The 19,430-nt window shown below is 47.9% G+C and overlaps 1 protein-coding gene across 3 annotated transcripts in view; it reads left to right on the plus strand.

Annotated features, from left to right (window-relative positions):
- MTUS2 (microtubule associated scaffold protein 2) overlaps positions 1–18,540 on the plus strand; it is a 567,457-nt gene extending 548,917 nt beyond the window's left edge. For all 3 annotated transcript variants that reach the window (XM_045069540.1, XM_045069541.1, XM_045069542.1), the window contains 6 exons: positions 316–421; positions 6,304–6,377; positions 9,254–9,352; positions 10,423–10,542; positions 13,494–13,591; positions 17,644–18,540. In XM_045069540.1, the coding sequence (XP_044925475.1) occupies positions 316–421; positions 6,304–6,377; positions 9,254–9,352; positions 10,423–10,542; positions 13,494–13,591; positions 17,644–17,857 (711 nt within the window). In that variant the 3' untranslated portion in view covers positions 17,858–18,540. The remainder of the gene's footprint in view (positions 1–315; positions 422–6,303; positions 6,378–9,253; positions 9,353–10,422; positions 10,543–13,493; positions 13,592–17,643) is intronic.
- Positions 18,541–19,430: the final 890 nt, after the last annotated feature.

Raw genomic sequence — 19,430 nt, forward strand, 5'->3', positions numbered from 1 at the left:
GCAGTGAAGAGCTGGCTCAGGCAGCTGTCCCCTACTGGGAGCTGCCAGCCTCCTACAGACAGCTGGGCTGAAGCGGTGACTTCCCTGTGACTGCCCCCTGACTTAGGGGGCTACCACATCATCACCAAATCCTGGCTCCCCTGCCTTGGTGCAAGACCAAGATGGATGTGACCTCAGCGAAATGGCTTGTCCTCGACGTTTTGGTCACAGATCGCTCTACTAGTTGAATACCAACTGCGTTCTCCAAGCAGCGAGGACACTCCTGCCACCCATTCCTCCATCTCTGTGTGTAACTATAGCTGTGTTCTCCTCCAGGTAGAAGATCTCACGGCCAGCCATGAGGCTGCTCTCCTAGAGATGGAAAATAACCACACGGTAGCCATTGCGATCCTACAGGATGACCACCACCACAAAGTCCAAGGTAGCTACCAGCCTCGATGTGGGCAGCCTTTTGTGGTGGGCTGTGCAAGCCAAGATGTTGCTGCCCCCCTTCCTCTCTTGCTCCTCTTCCCGTTTCCCCTTCCTCTCCATCCTGGTGTGTCTTTTGTGTTGCTTCTTATGGAAAGAAGAGATGAAAAATCCAGCATCCATCCAGATAACTATTCCTTTCCTCAGAAGCATTTACTGTCAAACTTGCCCGGATATGAGAACCCCAAGGAGCTGTGCCAGGGGACGGACACCAGCCTGGGTTCCACCTGGGAATCCCTTGTAGCTGCTGTGGGCTTCCTGAGATCATTCTAATGTGTTTCAAAGCTGGAGAACCACTCTTTCAAAGTAGGCCTGGAAATCCTGTGTTTTACCTTGTCTTGTGGCCTTTTAAAACAAAATGGCGACCCCCGGATGGGTGGGCTTTTTCCACACTTGTGGTGTGTTCAGAGCCACAGCAGAGTCCAGCTGGATCTAGGTCTCCATACCTCATACTCGGACACCACATTCCCCGTGGAGTTCCAAATCTTTCTTTTTATACTTTTTGTAACTTTGAATGATCTTTCAATATGTAGAGGTTTTTTGTGGGTCATGACAACAGTAACAACATCTACCATGTCTTACTAAGATTATTACTTTGTGAAAGAAGCTTTTTTACACCTTTGACATGCATTTCCATTAGTATATATAATTTATTTTTCAATTTCTCTCCCCACCTCATCTTTTTCCCTAGTTAACTGGTTGTTAAAGCATATTAAAAGCAATGAAATTCAATAAATAGATTAATGATTTTTAAGAGTTTGAAAGTTAACATAGAGGTTTTTTTTTAAGTTGTATTTATTTATTTTAGAGAGAGAGAGAGCATGAGGGGAAGGGACAGAGGGAGAGGGAGAGAGGATCTCAAGCAGACTCCACGCTAAGCACGGAACCTGATGCAGGGATTTATCTCATAACTCTGAGATCACAACCTGAGCCAAAACAAAAGTCAGATGCTTAACCAACTGCGCTACCCCGGTGGCCCAACATCAAATTTTTCTTTTTTAATTTTTAATTTTTTATAAACAAATAATATATTTTTATCCCCAGGGGTACAGGTCTATGAATTGCCAGGTTTACACACTTCACGGCACTCACCATAGCACGTACCCTCCCCAATGTCCATAACCCCACCCCCCTCTCCCAACCCCCCGCCCCCCAGCAACCCTCAGTTTGTTTTGTGAGATTAAGAGTCACTTATGGTTTGTCTCCCTCCCAATCCCATCTTGTTTCATTTATTCTTCTCCTACCTCCTTAACCCCCCATGTTGCATCTCCACTTCTTCATATCAGGGAGATCATATGATAGATGTCTTTCTCCGATGGACTTATTTCACTAAGCATGATACCCTCTAGTTCCATCCACGTCATTGTAAATGGCAAGATTTCTTTTGATGGCTGCATAGTATTCCATTGTGTATATATACCACCTCTTCTTTATCCATTCATCTGTTGATGGACATCTAGGTTCTTTCCATAGTTTGGCTATTGTAGACACTGCTTCTATAAACATTCAAGTGTATGTGCTCCTTCAGATCACTACGTTTGTATCTTTAGGGTAAATACCCAGTAGTGCAATTGCTGGGTCATAGGGTAGTTCTATTTTCAACATTTTGAGGAACCTCCATGCTGTTTTCCAGAGTGGTTGCACCAGCTTGCATTCCCACCAACAGTGTAGGAGGGTTCCCCTTTCTCTGCATCCTCGCCAGCATCTGTCATTTCCTGACTTGTTGATTTGAGCCATTCTGACTGGTGTGAGGTGATATCTCATTGTGGTTTTGATTTGTATTTCCCTGATGCCAAGTGATATGGAGCACTTTTTCATGTGTCTGTTGGCCATCTGGATGTCTTCTTTGCAGAAATGTCTGTTCATGTCTTCTGCCCATTTCTTGATTGGATTATTTGTTCTTTGGGTGTTGAGTTTGCTAAGTTCTTTATAGATTTTGGACACTAGCCCTTTATCTGATATGTCGTTTGCAAATATCTTCACCCATTCTGTGAGTTGTCTTTTGGTTTTGTTAACTGTTTCCTTTGCTGTGCAAAAGCTTTTGATCTTGATGAAATCCCAATAGTTCATCTTTGCCCTTGCTCCCTTGTCTTTGGCAATGTTCCTAGGAAGATGTTGCTGCGGCTGAGGTCGAAGAGGTTGCTGACTGTGTTCTCCTCAAGGATTTTGATGTATTCCTTTCTCACATTGAGGTCCTTCATCCATTTTGAGTCTATTTTCGTGTGTGGTGTAAGGAAATGGTCCAATTTCATTTCTCTGCATGTGGCTGTCCAATTTTCCCAAAACCAACACCATTTATTGAAGAGGCTGTCTTTTTTCCATTGGACATTCTTTCCTGCTTTGTCAAAGATTGGTTGACCATAGAGTTGAGGGTCTATTTCTGGGCCCTATATTCTGTTCCATTGATCTATGTGTCTGTTTTTGTGCCAGTACCATGCTGTCTTGATGATGACAGTTTTGTAATAGAGCTTGAAGTCCGGAATTGTGATGCCACCAACTTTGGCTTTCTTTTTCAATATTCCTTTGGCTATTTGAGGTCTTTTCTGGTTCCATATAAATTTTAGGATTATTTGTTCCATTTCTTTGAAAAAAATGGTTGGTATTTTGATAGGAATTACATTAAATGTGTATATTGCTTTAGGTATCATAGACATTTTCACAATATTTGTTCTTCCAGTCCAGGAGCATGCAACATTTTTCCATTTCTTTGTGTCTTCCTCAATTTCTTTCATGAGTACTTTATAGTTTTCTGAGTATAGATTCTTAGCCTCTTTGGTTAGGTTTATTCCTAGGTATCTTATAGTTTTGGGTGCAATTGTAAATGGGATTGACTCCTTGATTTCTCTTTCTTCTGTCTTGTTGTTGGTGTAGAGAAATGCAACTGATTTCTTCTGTGCATTGATTTTATATCCTGACAGTTTACTGAATTCCTGTACAAGTTCTAGCAGTTTTGGAGTGGAGTCTTTTGGGTCTTCCACATATACTATCATATCATCTGCTAAGAGTGATAGTTTGACCTCTTCTTTGCCAATTTGGATGCCTTTAATTTCCTTTTGTTGTCTGATTGCTGAGGCTAGGACTTCTAGTACTATGTTGAATAGCAGTGGTGATAATGGACATCCCTGCCATGTTCCTGACCTTAGCGGAAAACAGTTTTTCTCCATTGAGAATGATATTTGCAGTGGGTTTTTCATAGATGGCTTTGATAATATTGAGGTATGTGCCCTATCCCTACACTTTGAAGAGTTTTGATCAGGAAGGGATGCTGTACTTTGTCAAATGCTTTTTCAGCATCTATTGAGAGTATCATATGGTTCTTCTTTCTTTTATTAATGTGTTGTATCACATTGATTTGTGGCCAACATCAGATTTTTTTTTTTGAAGATTTTATTTATTTATTTATTTGGCAGAGAGATCACAAGTAGGCAGAGAGAGAGAGAGGGAAGTAGGCTCCCTGCTGAGCAGAGAGCCAGATGCGGAACTCGATCCCAGGACCCTGAGATCATGACCTGAGCTGAAGGCAGTGGCTTAACCCACTGAGCCACCCAGGCGCCCCCAACATCAGATTTTTTAAAATTTATTTTTTAAATGTTCTTTGAAAACCACAAAGCCCACTGTGCGACAATCAGTACTCATGTTTTGCTTCCCTCAAGCACCAGCCCTACCATCTCTGGGATTTATTTGTACATGAAGAAGTCCAGGCTGGGGGCGCGCCTGGGTGGCTCAGTGGGTTAAGGCCTCTCTGCCTTTGGCTCAGGTCATGATCCCAGTGTCCTGGGATCGAGCCCCACATCGGGCTGTCTGCTCCACGGAGAGCCTGCTTCCTCCTCTCTCTCTCTCTGCCTGCCTCTCTGCCTACTTGTGATCTCTGTCTGTCAAATAAATAAGAAATCTTAAAAAAAAAAAAAAAAAAAGTCCAGGAAGAGTACTTCCCTGAGAACTACTTAAATGTATTACCTGTGTCCTGAGAGCATGTCTCCCACTTAAAGTACCAATCCCCACTCTTGGCTGTACATTGGAACTACCTGGGGATTTTTTTTTTAATACTGATGTGTAAATCCCATTTCAGAGATTCTAATTTAATTGCTTTGTGGTGCAGGCTAGGCATCAGGATTTTTAAAATCACCCAAGATGATTCTAACATCCAGCCAAATTTGAGAACCATTGTCTTTGAGCACAGTATTAAGCATGGGACAAAATGTAATGACCATAAAATAATGAAATTTATTATAGATACTAGTGATGGTTTATACCATCTCCAGAGTAGGTACTAGCTTTTATCTTGGGTTTTGGGGATCATCTGAAAGTGTTCTAAAATCCATCACTGCACTGTAGGAAAATGGTCTCTGGAAAGGGAATATGAATGGAAATAGTGCAATGAACCGCAGTGCTTGCTGCCTTTTCTTCTGTATTTTCATAAAAATAGACCTGGTAGAGTTTTCTGGTGAATGAAATCTCACTTAGATACCACATCCAAGTCATTTCAATGTCAAGGGAACATAGGCATATTTAATGATAGATAAGAAGTTCATTACTATGATCAGGGCGATGCTTTCGATGACTATTAAAACTAATCATGTAGACAGAGCTACGTGGACCAGAAGCCTACATGGTTTTATGTCAGTGAAATCAGCACAAACTTTTTTTTTTCCCCAAATGTAAATTTCAGCTATAAACAACTGGATTTCTTAGAGACTTTTGCCATCCTTACTTAAAAGATTTGGGTCAGTGGAAACCACAAAGTCTTTCCTAATTGCAGCTCATGCCAGCCAGAATCATAATTGCTGGCCTCCAGTGCTCTCCTGTTCTAAGCATGTGATCCTGGCTGATTAATGGGACCTTTCCTCCATGCAGTTATGAGATGAAAACAAATTGCTTGTGTAGCTAGAATGAGATACACCTCACCCAGCTAATAAGATTCTTTCCATCTGGAGGAAAATAGAATCCACTCACTAATAACTCTTATATGACATCTCTTTCTGCCTAACTTGCAAATTATTACTGGAATGACAATTTTCACAGCATAGAATTGTTCCCAACTCTCCAAGAGGAAGCAGTTCAATTAGTCCTTCCTTCTGTCCGAGTGTCTTAATATCAATTCTTTGCTCAAGCAAATCTTTGAGATCTGTTGTTTCCAAAGTGTGGCTCAGAGGCCACCAAGGTGTCCTTGCAGATGCAGCCCTGGCCCCCTTCACACAGCTATTCCCCAGCAAGCCCAGGCTGGCAGCATGGCCGCTCACAGCAACACGCTCCCTGGAAGGCCACCTTCTTCAGCCCCAGATTGCTGCATCATAGTGGAAAGGGGAGTGATTTAACATTGGTGACCCAGCTGTTCTACCTGAGGAAAACTTGGAGAATGACAAGTATCGTGGAGATAGATACAGATAGATACGGAGTGGTGGTAGAGCAGGTTGAAAGAACGGGTGTGTATGTGCTTGTGAGCGCGATTGTGGCTTTTTTTTTTTTTTTTTAAGAGGGAGTGGGAAAGGGGTGGAGGGAGAGAGAGAATTTTAAGCAGGCTCCACCCTCAGCGTAAAACCCAATGTGGGTCTCGATCTCATGATCTTGAGATGATGACCTGAGAGGAAATCAAGAATTGGATGCTTAACCTGCTGAACCACCAAGGTGCCCCTACACGATTGTGTTCTGTCTGCTTCCCTCCCTCATTTCTTTCTTCTTTCCCTTCTTTTCCTTCTTTGTCCTAGTCTTTGCATTTGATTTCCAAGTATGGAGCTATCGGCCAGTGTCCCTTATATACCTACATCCTAAGTCTGGCAGAGTCTTGTTTGATCCTTTTCAAAAGACCAACTTGACTCTCTGATCTCTTCTCTCCAGAACTGATGTCTACCCACGAGCTTGAAAAGAAAGAATTGGAAGAAAATTTTGAAAAGCTGCGGCTGTCCTTACAGGTCAATATTCATTCTCTTAACTCTGATATCTAGATAAATGCCGACATTGACCCAGCATCTGCTGGGTACTGGATTCCATACTAAGCGCTGGAATATAGAGGTAAATGGGACAGACTCCCTGCTCTTTGAGAAGCTACTGTCTGCTCAGACAGCTGTGACCTGAACAGTGACAGACAACACGAAAGGTAACACAGACCTACACCCCATGAATGATACCATTAGTGAGCACACAGGAGTTCCAAGACACTGCTCCCCACTTGCCATGCTCAGAGGGGCACCTGAGCTGTGTCCAAACGAAAGGGAGGACTTGAGGAGGAGAACATTCCAGGCAGGGGGAATAAAGGGGTCATTCATAGCATATGTTCTGGGAATTACAAAAGGGGCTTTAATCACCTGGAGGTGGGTGAGATGAAAAGAACCTTCTTTGCCTTCCACTGTCCACCTGCAGAAAATGTGGGTCTCAGAGGCCAGGGAGCTGCCTGGCTTCCTTCTGACCTCTACGGGGAGAATGACTGCTCTCCGCAGTCACGTGCTTCTCCCTCCTTCCTTCTGGGGACCCAGGCCACCCCCACCCATAGGACGGAGCCGCGTGGGAAGCAAGGGCAAGGTCTGTGGCCTGGCTTCCATTCCCAACTAAGGTTGCCTCAATTATAACAAGATTATTTGTTAATTATTAGGAGCACTCACATCTGGAAATTATGGAAGGTGATGACTAAAACTGTAAGACAAACTGTAGGAATTTTGCTTCTTTGAGGGTATACTTTCCCCTGGCAATGTTCATTGCACAGAGCCTGCTCTCCAAGAAAAGAACCCAGGATTGTGGAGCTAACCAGCGTCACAGCTACTGAATGTACTATATGCAGAAGTTTTAAAATGGGCAACCACCTGCTGTGAGCCCACCCCCCCCCAATCCCCTACCTCTTCATCCATCCGTCCGCTGATGCTTCTGCCCGTACAGTCCTCACATGGCTCAGCTGCAGCATCTAACCCCAAACTGCCTTCGTGTGCCCCACATCCCATACCATCAGATGCACTCCTTGCCAGGACATAAACCAGGACCACATCGTGATGTAACAAACCCCTCCAGTCCCAAAACCAAAAGAAGTGAGGGTTTTCTATCACATGTGAGTCTTCACTCTGCCACTAACATTAAATTGTCATGAACTGTACACAGTTTGGTTGTAATGCTCAATGGGCAGAATTCATTTGGGTTGTTTGGTACAGAGAGGATGAGATTGTTGAAGCCAAACTTTCTGGGCTCCTGGTGCTTAGGGCAACAGGTCTGGGGATAAGCGATGTAAGCTTTGAGTTTAAATGCCCAGTGTACCTCCTCTTAGTAGCTTTGAACTCATGGACAGTCACATAAGCTCTGTAAACCTTGTTTTACTCATCTGTAAAATGGGGGCGATAACAGTACATTCCTCAAGGTGTGAGCAGATTAAGGGAAGTAACGGATGTAAAGTGCAGAGCATTAGGTTGGCTCACAGTAGATGTTAGTAAGGAGCTGCTGTCACTGTCATAATAGTTTCAGCACTGTTACATTTACTGCTGTTACTGTCACGCCACTGGTTAATTCCTGAGTGGCCCTTGCTATGCTGGGTCACCAGCTGGGCCTTTCTGCCTCTCCACTGGACTCAAAGGAGCCACCCCAAGCTGAAAAACAGTCTCTTCTGCCTGATTGCTGGAGGGCACCATTGTGTGCTTGTGGATCTATTTTGAGTCCTGGTGAATAAGGCAGAAAAAACACAGTTTGACATTTTAGATCCATCCCCAGGGGGCGTTGGCCAGATGCGTCTTTCATTGTTTTGACAGTGTGGACAAGTTTGGTGTGGGAGCTGGGTAGTGGTACAGCTGTGTGTCATCCCGTTCTAGAAGATGACCGCACCGCCCAGTGACTGTGCCAGACCCCAGCCGGGGTTGCACTGGGCTGGGATCTACATTCCCCAGCTCCCGTGTGTGTGCAGACCACCCATGACAACTCTGTCGCCCTAGTGCACCAGACTTTGTGTTTAATGACACTGTGGGGGCTTTTCTTTTTCTTAAAAATGAAATCGGAAATAACTGGAAACAAACAAACAAACAAACAAAAAAAGGAAATAAAGAATGAAGGAGAAGAAAAAAAGAGGAAAAAGCACCTGCCAAAGATGGTTTGCAGAACAGGGTCCTCTGGGGAGATAGAGAAAGCAGGCAAGCCAGGGCTTCCTCCAGGACGGGGTTTTTATGTGGGATTACATAATTTACAATGCCTTGCTCTTAAAATGAGGGAGATGAGGCCGTTTCTGTTGTCAGAAGAGTTCCTGGGGAGACCCTAAGTCCCTTCATTTTAATGTCACAGAAACGGTGCCGTGGGGTGGAGAACTTTGGGATACTCTGTGCAATCGAGGCACCATCTAGCATTGCGAGAGAGCCCACTGCCTGGCATCCTTTGCTGGCAGCAGTGATCAGGCATTGCTGGGGTTGCAGGGGAGGCTGAGGGCAGTTGCACCTGGCCCAGCAGCCAGGGCAGGAAATGGTTCCTCCTCCGAATCACCATCATCTCAGCCTGCACACAGAGAGCTGCCTCATGGCTGGTGTGTTGCCTCCCTTCAACAAGCTGCCGATTTGGAGAGGAAGGGCAGCACACTCATGTTGGGAGGCACCTTGAAGTCGAGACACCTGCTCTGAGTTCTCCCACACCCCAGGGTCAGGACGCTTCATGCGCAGTCTCAATGCCATGTGACGCCCTCTTGGTGACGCCCGTGGGACAGGTGATCCAAGCAGCCTCTGATCTCTTGACCCCTCAGAGAGTGCACCAGGCCGGGTAGCCCTTCCCTCATAGCTGCCCAGGCCACTGTGTCTGCGGCGGACTAAGCTGGGCTTCTTGTCATTCCCTGCAGGACCAGGTAGACACACTGACCTTCCAGAGCCAGTCTCTGCGGGACCGAGCCAGACGCTTTGAGGAGGCTCTGAGGAAGAACACTGAAGAACAGCTGGAGGTAGTCATGCTCCCCAGGCCTCTTGGCTCCCAGGGGGGCTTCACCCCGGGAGTCCCCTCAGCAATCTTCCCTGGAACGGACCTCTGTGTGGATCTGTGGCCGGAGTGACAGCCGGCCAGAAGAGGTCCCTGTCAGTACCCTGTCTGTGTCTCTTCTGACACAGAAGACAGCTGTGGGTTTCTCCAATGACATGTTATCTCTGCCAGATGGCACACTGCTCCCCAGCTGCTGTCCCAGAGCTCCTGGGAGCTCTGCACCCCAGCTGGGACCCCCCCTTCCACTCCATTCTCCCCCAGCTTTGGTTGCACTGGTACAGGGGGCACCACTCACACCTGCCTTAGTGGGGGGAGTGGAGTGGTTTCCGGAAAAGCTGGCAAAACTCCCTCCCACTGATGGAGGGTTGCCAGATAAAATATGTGACACCCAGTTAAACTTGAATTATAAAGAGGTGAATTTTTTTAGTATAAGTATATCCCATGTAATATTTATACTTAAAAAAAAAAAAAGGTGGTTTGTTGGGAACTCTTGACTCAATGTCCTATATTTTGTTGTTGTCGTTCTTGTCATTATACCCAGCAACTTCACTGTAGCATTTCTTTTTCTGAAGTGCCTTTTCTGCTTTTTCAACTACTTTGCTCCTTTCCCCTACAAGGATGCCCCACCCCCACTCTGCGTGGGCCCAGGGGAGACCTGCAAATCACAACTTGTCTGGTGAATCAAGCAGTCTGGGTCCATGTTAAAAGCTAGTGATGAATTTAGACTTTTGACCCCAAGGGTTCCCATTGGGGGATGGGCTGGTAACATCCAGCCCTCCCAGAATCCAGACTTTTTGGTGGATGATAGCTTTACCTCTCTCATTCCCCAGGGAGCTGGATTTCTCCTAGCATCTCCAGTGGGAAACCAGTGAGCATCTTTATCAGGGAAGGCTGTGAGTGGGCTCACATTCACACTCCAGTGCCTCCCGGGAAGCTTGCTACAGAAGGCTAGATTTTGCTGAATTCATGGCACTGGGGAATACTGGGCTTTTGCTGGGCCCCCTGGTAAATAGCTCTTGCTCTCCGCTGTTGTAGATCGCATTGGCTCCCTATCAGCACTTGGAAGAAGACATGAAGAGTCTGAAGCAGGTATTAGAGATGAAGAATCAGCAAATACACCAGCAGGAAAAGAAGATTATTGAGCTGGAAAAACTGGTGAGTCAGCCTGCCTCCTTGGGAGAGCCCCAGTAACCTGAGTGGTATGCCATGTGGGCCTCACAGACGTCCTCACTCACTGTCTGCAGAGGCTGGGCCCTTCCCTGTCCATCCCTGACACCTGAGCAGAAAATGCTATGGCCAAGTCTCAAGACCCTTCTTAGGAAGGGAGGAATTCTGATAAGGAATCCGAGGTGGCCTTGTACTGCACAACTGGGCAGGCCTCCTAACTGCAGCCTCCATTCCCCATCCATCCCTCCTCCCCTGGCGGACTGCTGCTTCCTCCCTCCTCCCTGCGAGGGACGGGTGGTAAGCCAACGTAAGTGCAGCATCACGGAGGTGTATGCCAGGCACTGCGCAAAGCACTTTAAGTCTTTGTTCTTTAACCCCTGACAGCAGTCTACTGGAGCAGGTACCATCCAGAGTCTCCTTTCATAGATTCAGATGCAGATGGAGGTCTAGGCAGAGGGCGTATCTCACCCAGAGGTTGGGAATCCAGGCCCAGGCCCCGGTGCCTGGTCTCATAACCCTCTGCCTCCCCTTCAAGCTGGCTTCCACAGAACTAGAAAAGGCGCCCCTTTGGGGAAATGGAGCCCCCCTGAGCTCACTCCCCTCCCCGGCAGGCACAAGGGTGGTGCAAAACCTAGAGCTGGAGACAAGTCTTTCGAAGTTGGTAGCAGAGAAGCTAGCTTGCAAGGAGACATTATCTTGATGTGGAAGTTGGCCTAAGGGTCTCAGATAGACCTTTTTTCCCCTTTTTTACTGTTATATTTAAATCTAAGTTGATGCTATAAAAAGAAAAGACATACATTATGAAAATTAGAAGATAAACAAAATCAAGAAAATTAGAATATATCTCCAAGTGCTGTTAGTACTTCCCAGAACTTTTCCTTGGTACTGTGGACATGCCCCACACAGGGAGAACTTTGTATCCTGCTTTCTCCCAGCCAGCAGATCGTACTTGCCATCTCAGTCACGGATCATCTCATCTACTTTGTAAAGTTCCCTGCTTGTGTCTGAAATATCCCTTGAAGCTGGATTTCTCAACCCTGGAGCCGGTCTAGATGCACCTATTGAATTCAGTTGTCATGTCCCCTTTTAATCTAGCACCCCCGCTCCTTGCAGACGTCTCATACCGCACGTGCTTATCAGGTAGGATGGGGGCAGACAGCAGTATGGCTGTCACTAACCAGCATCCTGGGCCGTGGTGACCCTGTGGTGCCTCCCAACAGCCCAGAACTTCCCAGCAAGGTCCGAGCCCTGTCCTTCCCAGCCAGGCCCACACAGGGACTGACGACCCTCCAGGCTGAGCCGTCCGCATTCAGTTGTCTAGTCCCCCACAAACTTTAGGGTTTATTTGGCTGGTTTTTGCCAGAATGTTCCAGGCATTCTACAACCAGTCATGACTTCTCCTTCCAGAAATCTTTCTAGGCATAAAGCAAGAAGCAGTGTAATCACTTCCCATTTCTTGAGTGCAAAGATGAAGGCTGTAGGGAAGTTTGTGGGACAGAGCCCAGCCCTTTGGCTCTGACCCCTAGTCCTGGTCCTGGAAGGGCGACAGTTCTCCTCAAAGATTAAGACCCAACAGTGAATTTGTCATTTTCTCTTCAAGAAATAATTTATTTCTGGGCAGCTGGGTGGCTCAGTTGGCTAAGCAACTGTCTTCGGCTCAGGTCCTGATCCTGGAGTCCCGGGATCAAGTCCCGCACCAGGCTCCCTGCTCAGTGGGGAGTCTGCTTCTTCCTCTGAACTCTCCCCTCTCATGCTCTCTCTCTCTCTCTCTCTCTCATTCTCTCTCTCTCTAATAAATAAATAAAACCTTTAAAATAAATTAATTATTTATTATTTATTTCTGAATTTATCTTAGAATGGAACTGTACTTCCACAAGGCCCTAAGGGACACACAGACAGAGAAAAAGGCATAAATTGCAGGAGAATAATAGCCATGGAAAATGTTATTTTTGGATCATATACCAAGCCCATCTCAGGTTTCAGGTTCCTGGCTGCCCATACGCTCAGAAGGAAAAAAATGTGTCCATGTTATTTATATTTCTATCCCTCCGTTAATTCAGAATGTCATATCGAGCATACACGCCGGGGCCAGGGAGGCCGATGCTATGCAGTTGACTGTCAGGAAGAACCAGAGGCCATCGGCCACACTAGGTCCTGATGGTGTCCACTCACGTCTGACAACTTGTCTCTGACTGCAGGAGCACACACTGTAACAAACATATTCTAGGGGCACCTGGGTGGCTCAGTCAGTTAAGCGTCTGCTTTCGGCTCAGGTCATAATCCCAGGGTCCTGAGATTGAGGCCCGAATCGAGCACCCTGCTCAGCGGGGAGTCTGCTTTTCCCTTTCCCTCTGCCTGCCACTCCCCCTACTTGTGCTCTCTCACTCACTCTTTTTTTCAAATAAGTAAAACCTCTAAAAAAATGTATTCTACACAGGAACCTGATGGATACACACACACATATATGTAAAAAACATGTATAGCTAAAATATGAATAAGAAATACTTTTACTATATAGAATGCACTCTGATATTTTGTTTTATTTTGCTTAAAAAAGAAATGCTACTCACATCTCTCTAACTTGATTTTGCAACCCACTAATTAATACATTGCAAACTGCAGTTTGCAAAGCACTGTTCCTTTTTTTTTTTTTTTTTGAAGATTTTATTTATTTATTAGAGAGCCAGAGTAAGTGTGTGAGGAGGGGGAGGGGCAAGCAGACTCTGGCTGACATGGAGCCTGACATGGAGCTCCATCTCATGATCCCAAGATCATGACCTGACCCAAAATCAAGAGCTGGACACCCAACCCCCCGAGCCACTCAGGTGCCCCACAAAGCACTATTCTTGATAATCCTCCAAAGGTCAGAAGCCAAGGGCACTGGTCTTTTATCTTTGTCGTGGGCTCGCTGAGAACCTCTTATACTGCTTTCTTTGTAGGCGGAAAAGAACATTATCTTAGAAGAAAAGATCCAAGTTCTCCAGCAGCAGAATGAAGACCTCAAAGCAAGGATTGACCAGAACACCGTTGTCACAAGGTAGGTGGGCCTGGGTGTCTGAGCTTAACGAAGCACATATCACCTACAACACGGCTTTGCTCTTAAGCTCCTGGGAGGGCTCTGTGTTTATCCCGGCATCCACTGCGTCTCATTCCTCTGAGCTGGGAGGCTTCCCCCCACACAGGCTCTTGGCATGTTGCATAGGAAGACAAGAAGAAAACACGCCGCGGGGACCACAGGGCCTCGGCTGCCGAGCTGTGGTCCTGGGGCAGCCTGGTCATGGCAGTGGGGACGGCAAGGAGTGACCAAGCCAGCGAAGCCTGCAGCCGAATGAAGCTGCTCTGAGTAACCCCGTTCCCATCTCCATCCCCTGCTCTGAGGGGCTGCAACCTTCCAGGAAGGATGCGGGGGTCCTCCCCTCCACTGTCAGAGCAAAGTCAAGCAGAGTCTGGGCTTGATCAGCCAGGTGCAGCTTCCAGGCAGGCTTCAAAGCTTCTGTGGTTCCGGTTCCAGACCACTGCAGTCAAGCAAGTATTTCAGTGAAGCCATCCAATGACTTTTCCCCCAAATGAATGGTTTCTCGGTACAACGAACAGTCACATTTACACTCTCCTAGAGTCTACTAAGTGTGAAATACCGTTATGTCGAAAGAAGCAATGGACACACCTTCATTTAAAAATACTTCACTGCTAAAAAAGGCAAGCCGTCATCTACACTTCCAGCGAGTTGTCACATTTTTGCAGGTGGATGGTCTTGGCTCACTGAGGATGGCTGCTGACTGATCAGAGTGGGGGCTGCTGAAGGCTGTGGGGGGCGGAGGGGTCTGTGCCAATTTCTTAAAACAGTGAAGTTTGCTACATCGCCTGACTCTTCCTTTCACCAACCATTCCTCTGTAGCGTGGGATGCTGTTTGGCAGCATTTCACTCACAGCAGAACTTCTTTCTAAACTGGGGTCAATCTCTGAAACCCTGCTGCTGCTTTCTCAGCTAAGTTGATGTAAGATTCTAAATCCTTTGTGGTCACTGCAACAGTCTTCACGGCATCTCCGCCAGGAGCAGATTCCAGCTCAAGAATCCACTTTCCTGGCTCATCCACGAGAAGCAGCTCCTCAGTCCGTCCAAGTCTGATCATGAGACGGCCGCCGTGCGGGCCCATCTTCCCGCCCCACTTCTAACCCCAGTTCTCTTGCTGTTTCCACCACCTCTGCGGTGACTGTCTCTGCGGACGCCCTGAACCTCTCCATGTCCTCCAGGACGGTGGGAACCAACCTCTCCCAAACTCCGGTGAATGTGGATATTTTGACCTCTTCCCATCAATCATGAATGTTCTTAATGGCATCTCGAATGGTGAATCCTTGCCAGAAGGTTTTCAGTTGTCCAGATCCATCAGAGGAATCACTGTCTATGGCTATAGGCTTACAGAATGTGTTTCTTAGAGACTAAGACTTGAAAGTCAAAATTACTCCGTGATCCAGGGGCTGCAGGATGGCTGTTGTGTCAGCGGGCACGACAACAACATTCATCTTGTATGTCCCCGTCAGAGCTCTGGGATGACTGGCTGCGTTGTCAGTGAGCAGTCGCATTCTGATAGGAATCGTTTTTCTCAGCAGTAGCTCTCAACAGGGGGCTCTACATATTCGGTAAAACATGTAAGCAGACGTGCTGTCACCCAGGCTTCGTTGTTCCATTTCTAGAGCACGGGCAGAGTAGGTTTAGAGTAATTCTGAAGGGCCCTAGGATTTTCGGAATGGTCAGTGAGCCCCGGCTTCAGCTGAAGTCACCAGCTGCATTAGCTCCTAACGTGAGAGTCAGCCTGTCCTCTGAAGCTGTGGAGCCAGCACGGACTTCCCCTCTCTAGCTCTGAAAGTCCTCGACGGCATCTTCTTCCAGTAGAAGGCTGTCTTGTCTACACTGGAGTGTAACTGCCTTCATCACTATCATAGCTGGACCTTCTGGAGAACTCGCTGCAGCTTCTCCCCCAGCCTTTGCTGCTTCACCTTGTACCTTCTGTTACGGAGCTGGTTCTTTCCTTCAACCTCATGGACCAGCCTCTGCAGCTTCAGACTTCTCTCTGCAGCTTCCTCACCTCTCTCAGCCCTTCCAGAATCACAGAGACCTAGGGCCTTGCTCGGGGTCAGGCTTTGGCTTAAGGGAATGCTGGGGCTGGTTTGCTCTTCTCTCCAGACCACTCGAACTTTCTCCGTATCAGCAGAAAGGCTGTTTCACTTTCTTATCATTTATGTATTCACTGAAGCAGCACTTTTAATGTCCTTCAAGAACCTTTCCTTAGCACTCCCGACTGGGCTGCCTGTTTGGCACAAGAGGCCCCAGCTCTCAGCCCATCAACGCTCTCAACATGCCTTCCTTACTAAACCCTGGTTTAGAGGGAGAGACATGCCACTCTTCCTTTTACTTGAACCCTTAGAGGCCACTGTCAGGTTACTCGCTGGCTTAACTTCAATATTGTTGTGTCTCGGGAAATAGGGCAACACCCAAGGAGAGAGGAGAGCCATGGGGAAAGCCTGGTCCACCAAGCGGTCAGAACACACACATTCATTGGTTAAGTTTGTGATCGTGTACAGGTGCAGTTCGTGGCACCCTGAAACAATTACAGTAGTAACCTCAAAGATCACTGGCCACAGATCAGCCTAACAAACATAACAAGAATGAAAAAGTTTGAAATATTGCAACAATACCAAAATATGACTCAAGAGACGTGAAGTGAGCCAGCGCTGCTGGAAGCTTGGCGCCGACAGCCATGCTCTCCCAAGGGCTGCCACAAACCTTCAACTTAGAAAAAAAACACAGTGTCTGCCAAGTTTCAGTAAAGGGAAGCCTGGTACCATGAGGTGTGCCTGCATTTTGTCCAGGAGGACAGAGCCCTTTCCTTGAGCCCCACGCCCAAGCCCTGGCCCACTCCTCAGCTGTACTCCTTATTGGATCCACGTGGGTCACTGGGGGAAGCACACACTTGTGCACACACTCACACACATCCTTGTGCTTCCTGTCACACACATGCACACTCGTGTGCACGCTCTCAGACTTGCACGGTCATGCTCCCTCGAATGCACACATGCTCTTGTGTGTACCCCCCTCCCAGGTCCCACGCATATGCTTTCACACATTCACACATGTTGCCCTACAGCTGACCTCGGGGTGTTGGCGGCCCATTCCCATCCCAGAGGGTTACAGGGGAGACCATGTAAGGGAAGCAGGTCTTTCCCCCCACTTTGGCAGGAGGGCCGGAGCCTCTGCTCTACCTGAGCCACTGTGCCTCCCCAGGAAATCACAGAGGCACCCTGGTTCAAAGAGCCAGTCCAGGCTTGATCCAAGTGAGCTGGCTGCCCGGGCTAAGTTCACCCAGCTGCAAAATACATAATGGGCTTCACCCTCTCGGTTCCTCACAGGTGCTGTCATTTATTAAAAAAAATATGACAAATAGAGCAACTCACACTTCACGACCGATGGCACGGATGCCTTGATTCGTTTTTCATTTAGCACATCCTTTTCTCAACAAACATCAACTGAGCATCTGTTCTGTGCCAGACACCCGGCTGGACGCTGTGGATTCAAAGAAGGCAGCTCTGGTCCCTGTCCCCCTGCACTCCCGGTCCAGCAGGCGGGCAGGTGCACAGATCAGCCTTTGCAGCCAGGGAAGTTAGTGCTATCATGGAGACCCCAACCAGGGGCAGGGAGGCCGGGAGGGGCCCTGAGGCCGACGGCACCGTCCTGTGCTGTCCTCGCGTTGACTGCCAGCCTCCTGGCGGCACACCCACACCAGCTCCCCACCTCCCTACTTTCCTCTTCTGCCTTCAGCATTTGCTCTGTCCGGTGGACAGCTAGCGCCTCCCCTGATGGGGCAGAGGGATGGGGAGTCTACTGGGAGCAGATGTGTTCCTGGGACAAGTGGAAACCACAAGCCCATGGCTCTTGGTCACCGCAGTTCCACTTGCCCCTGTCCTCCCGCAGGTGCCTACCGCCTCCTACCTTGCCCCGAGCCCACCAGCCTGGTGAATCTCACGATCAGTGCCCCCCAATCCCCCCGCCGCCGCAGGATTGCTACCTGACTGTTTCTTGTTCTCCTCACGCAGACAACTGTCGGAGGAAAATGCTAATCTCCAGGAATACGTCGAGAAGGAAACCCAGGAGAAGAAGAGATTGAGCCGAACTAACGAAGAGCTGCTTTGGAAGCTCCAAACGGGGGACCCAACGAGCCCAGTGAAACTCTCCCCCACGTCCCCCACTTACCGTGGCTCCTCCTCAGGGCCCTCCTCTCCCGCCAGAGTCAGCACGACGCCCAGATGACGCCGCACCACGCAGCCTGCGGGAGCCGTGGCTCCCGCGAACCCCGAGCTTCCACCCCGAGGGAGTCATGACCCGGGGCCGGCCCGCGGCGGGCCCTGCGCGCATGCTCAGTAGCTGCACAGCTGCGTCCTAAGCAAAGTCCTCTTCTGATCCTCATATAAGACTGCCCTGGTGTTGGCACTTAGGAAAGCGTAAACAGTAGTGTCTGGTGTGCAAACGTTTGACCGTAGTTAGAGCCAAAAGAAAGAAACTCCCAGCTGTTCTCGAGCAATGAACTCTCACTGCAGAATTTCAGGTTAGTTACAAATAGCTCAGTTTTGAATATACATTGAATAATCATGTGTACTGCACCGATCTGTGTGTATATTGAGATACACGTATATACACATGCAGCGGTTCTGAATTGCATTTTTTTATAACATGATGTGCTGACATATTTTGGTGAAGGTCAGCAGTTTTCTAACTTGTGCCTAAGAATTATTGGGATATGAAAATGCATTTCTATCTAGCTTCCCAGGAATATTTCTACCCAAAATAGAAAAAGGAAAAAAAAAAAGATACAAAGAAGAAGCGCCTTTCCGCCTACCACGAAGTGGTACTCTAACACAAACACCAGCGATTTGTGAACGGTAACTGCCTTTGGAACAGTCTGCTTCTTAGTCAACATGATGTGAGGTCACTACTATTCCATTCGCCAGTTTTGATTATTAATACTCCTGTCGTGAGTGCCTAAAGGACAGCAGCAGGATGCCCTGAAGGGTTTAGCAGTTTTGCCGATGATACTCACGACAGTGAATCACCCAGTCTTGTAAACACAAGTTTTGCTTTTTTCCTAAGTGGCATCTTGGAATCCATCATGAAGCTACTACACCCTCCGGAAAATATGGAGGAGCATGACCTTCTGGAGTGAGGGTGAGGATGACCTTGGAGTTGGCCAAGACCGTCCGCGCTCCATCCTCCAGAAGGGAAATTGCTGATAGGATCTGTATTCGGACGGAGCACAGAGTAGGAAAGCGTCCTCCGGGATCCCCCCCGGGGTGCTCCGATGTGATTCTCTAAATGGTCATCCCACCATAAGATGACCCACAGGCCCCCATTTCATAGGCAACCAGCCTCCCATCAGTTTGGTTCCATAACCCAACCCTATCACTATACTCTGAGATGGCTCAGGGGTTCTAGCAGGGGCTTCCAGAACACCGACCCTTCCATCCTGGGATCCGTTCCAAGCTGTGCTCGACCATCACACAACCAAGCCAGGCGTATTTTCTGCCTGATGACCAAGCAGTACCACAGCCGACAGAGGTCCCTTCTTAGGCCCAGGAGGTTCTTCCCAACAGAGGAACCTGATGGAAAGGCCAGCCGGCGGTCCCTGGCTCCTGGACTGGCATTTGTCTTGGAAAAGGTAGACGTAGAATGTGAACAAACGCTCTCCCCGTAGTGCTGTGGTATGGTAGGAGCATGACACACAGAGAAAGACGTAGTTTTAACAGTTGATATGGTGACGATAACGATGCCTTTGTTCCCTGTTTGCGACAAAGACCCTGCACTTTCTCCAGACGGCCCCTCAGAATGG

This window comes from Mustela putorius, unplaced genomic scaffold (assembly GCF_011764305.1).
Source record: "Mustela putorius furo isolate JIRA1106 unplaced genomic scaffold, ASM1176430v1.1 tig00003942_pilon_pilon_pilon, whole genome shotgun sequence".
Classification (NCBI taxonomy): Eukaryota; Metazoa; Chordata; class Mammalia; order Carnivora; family Mustelidae; genus Mustela; species Mustela putorius.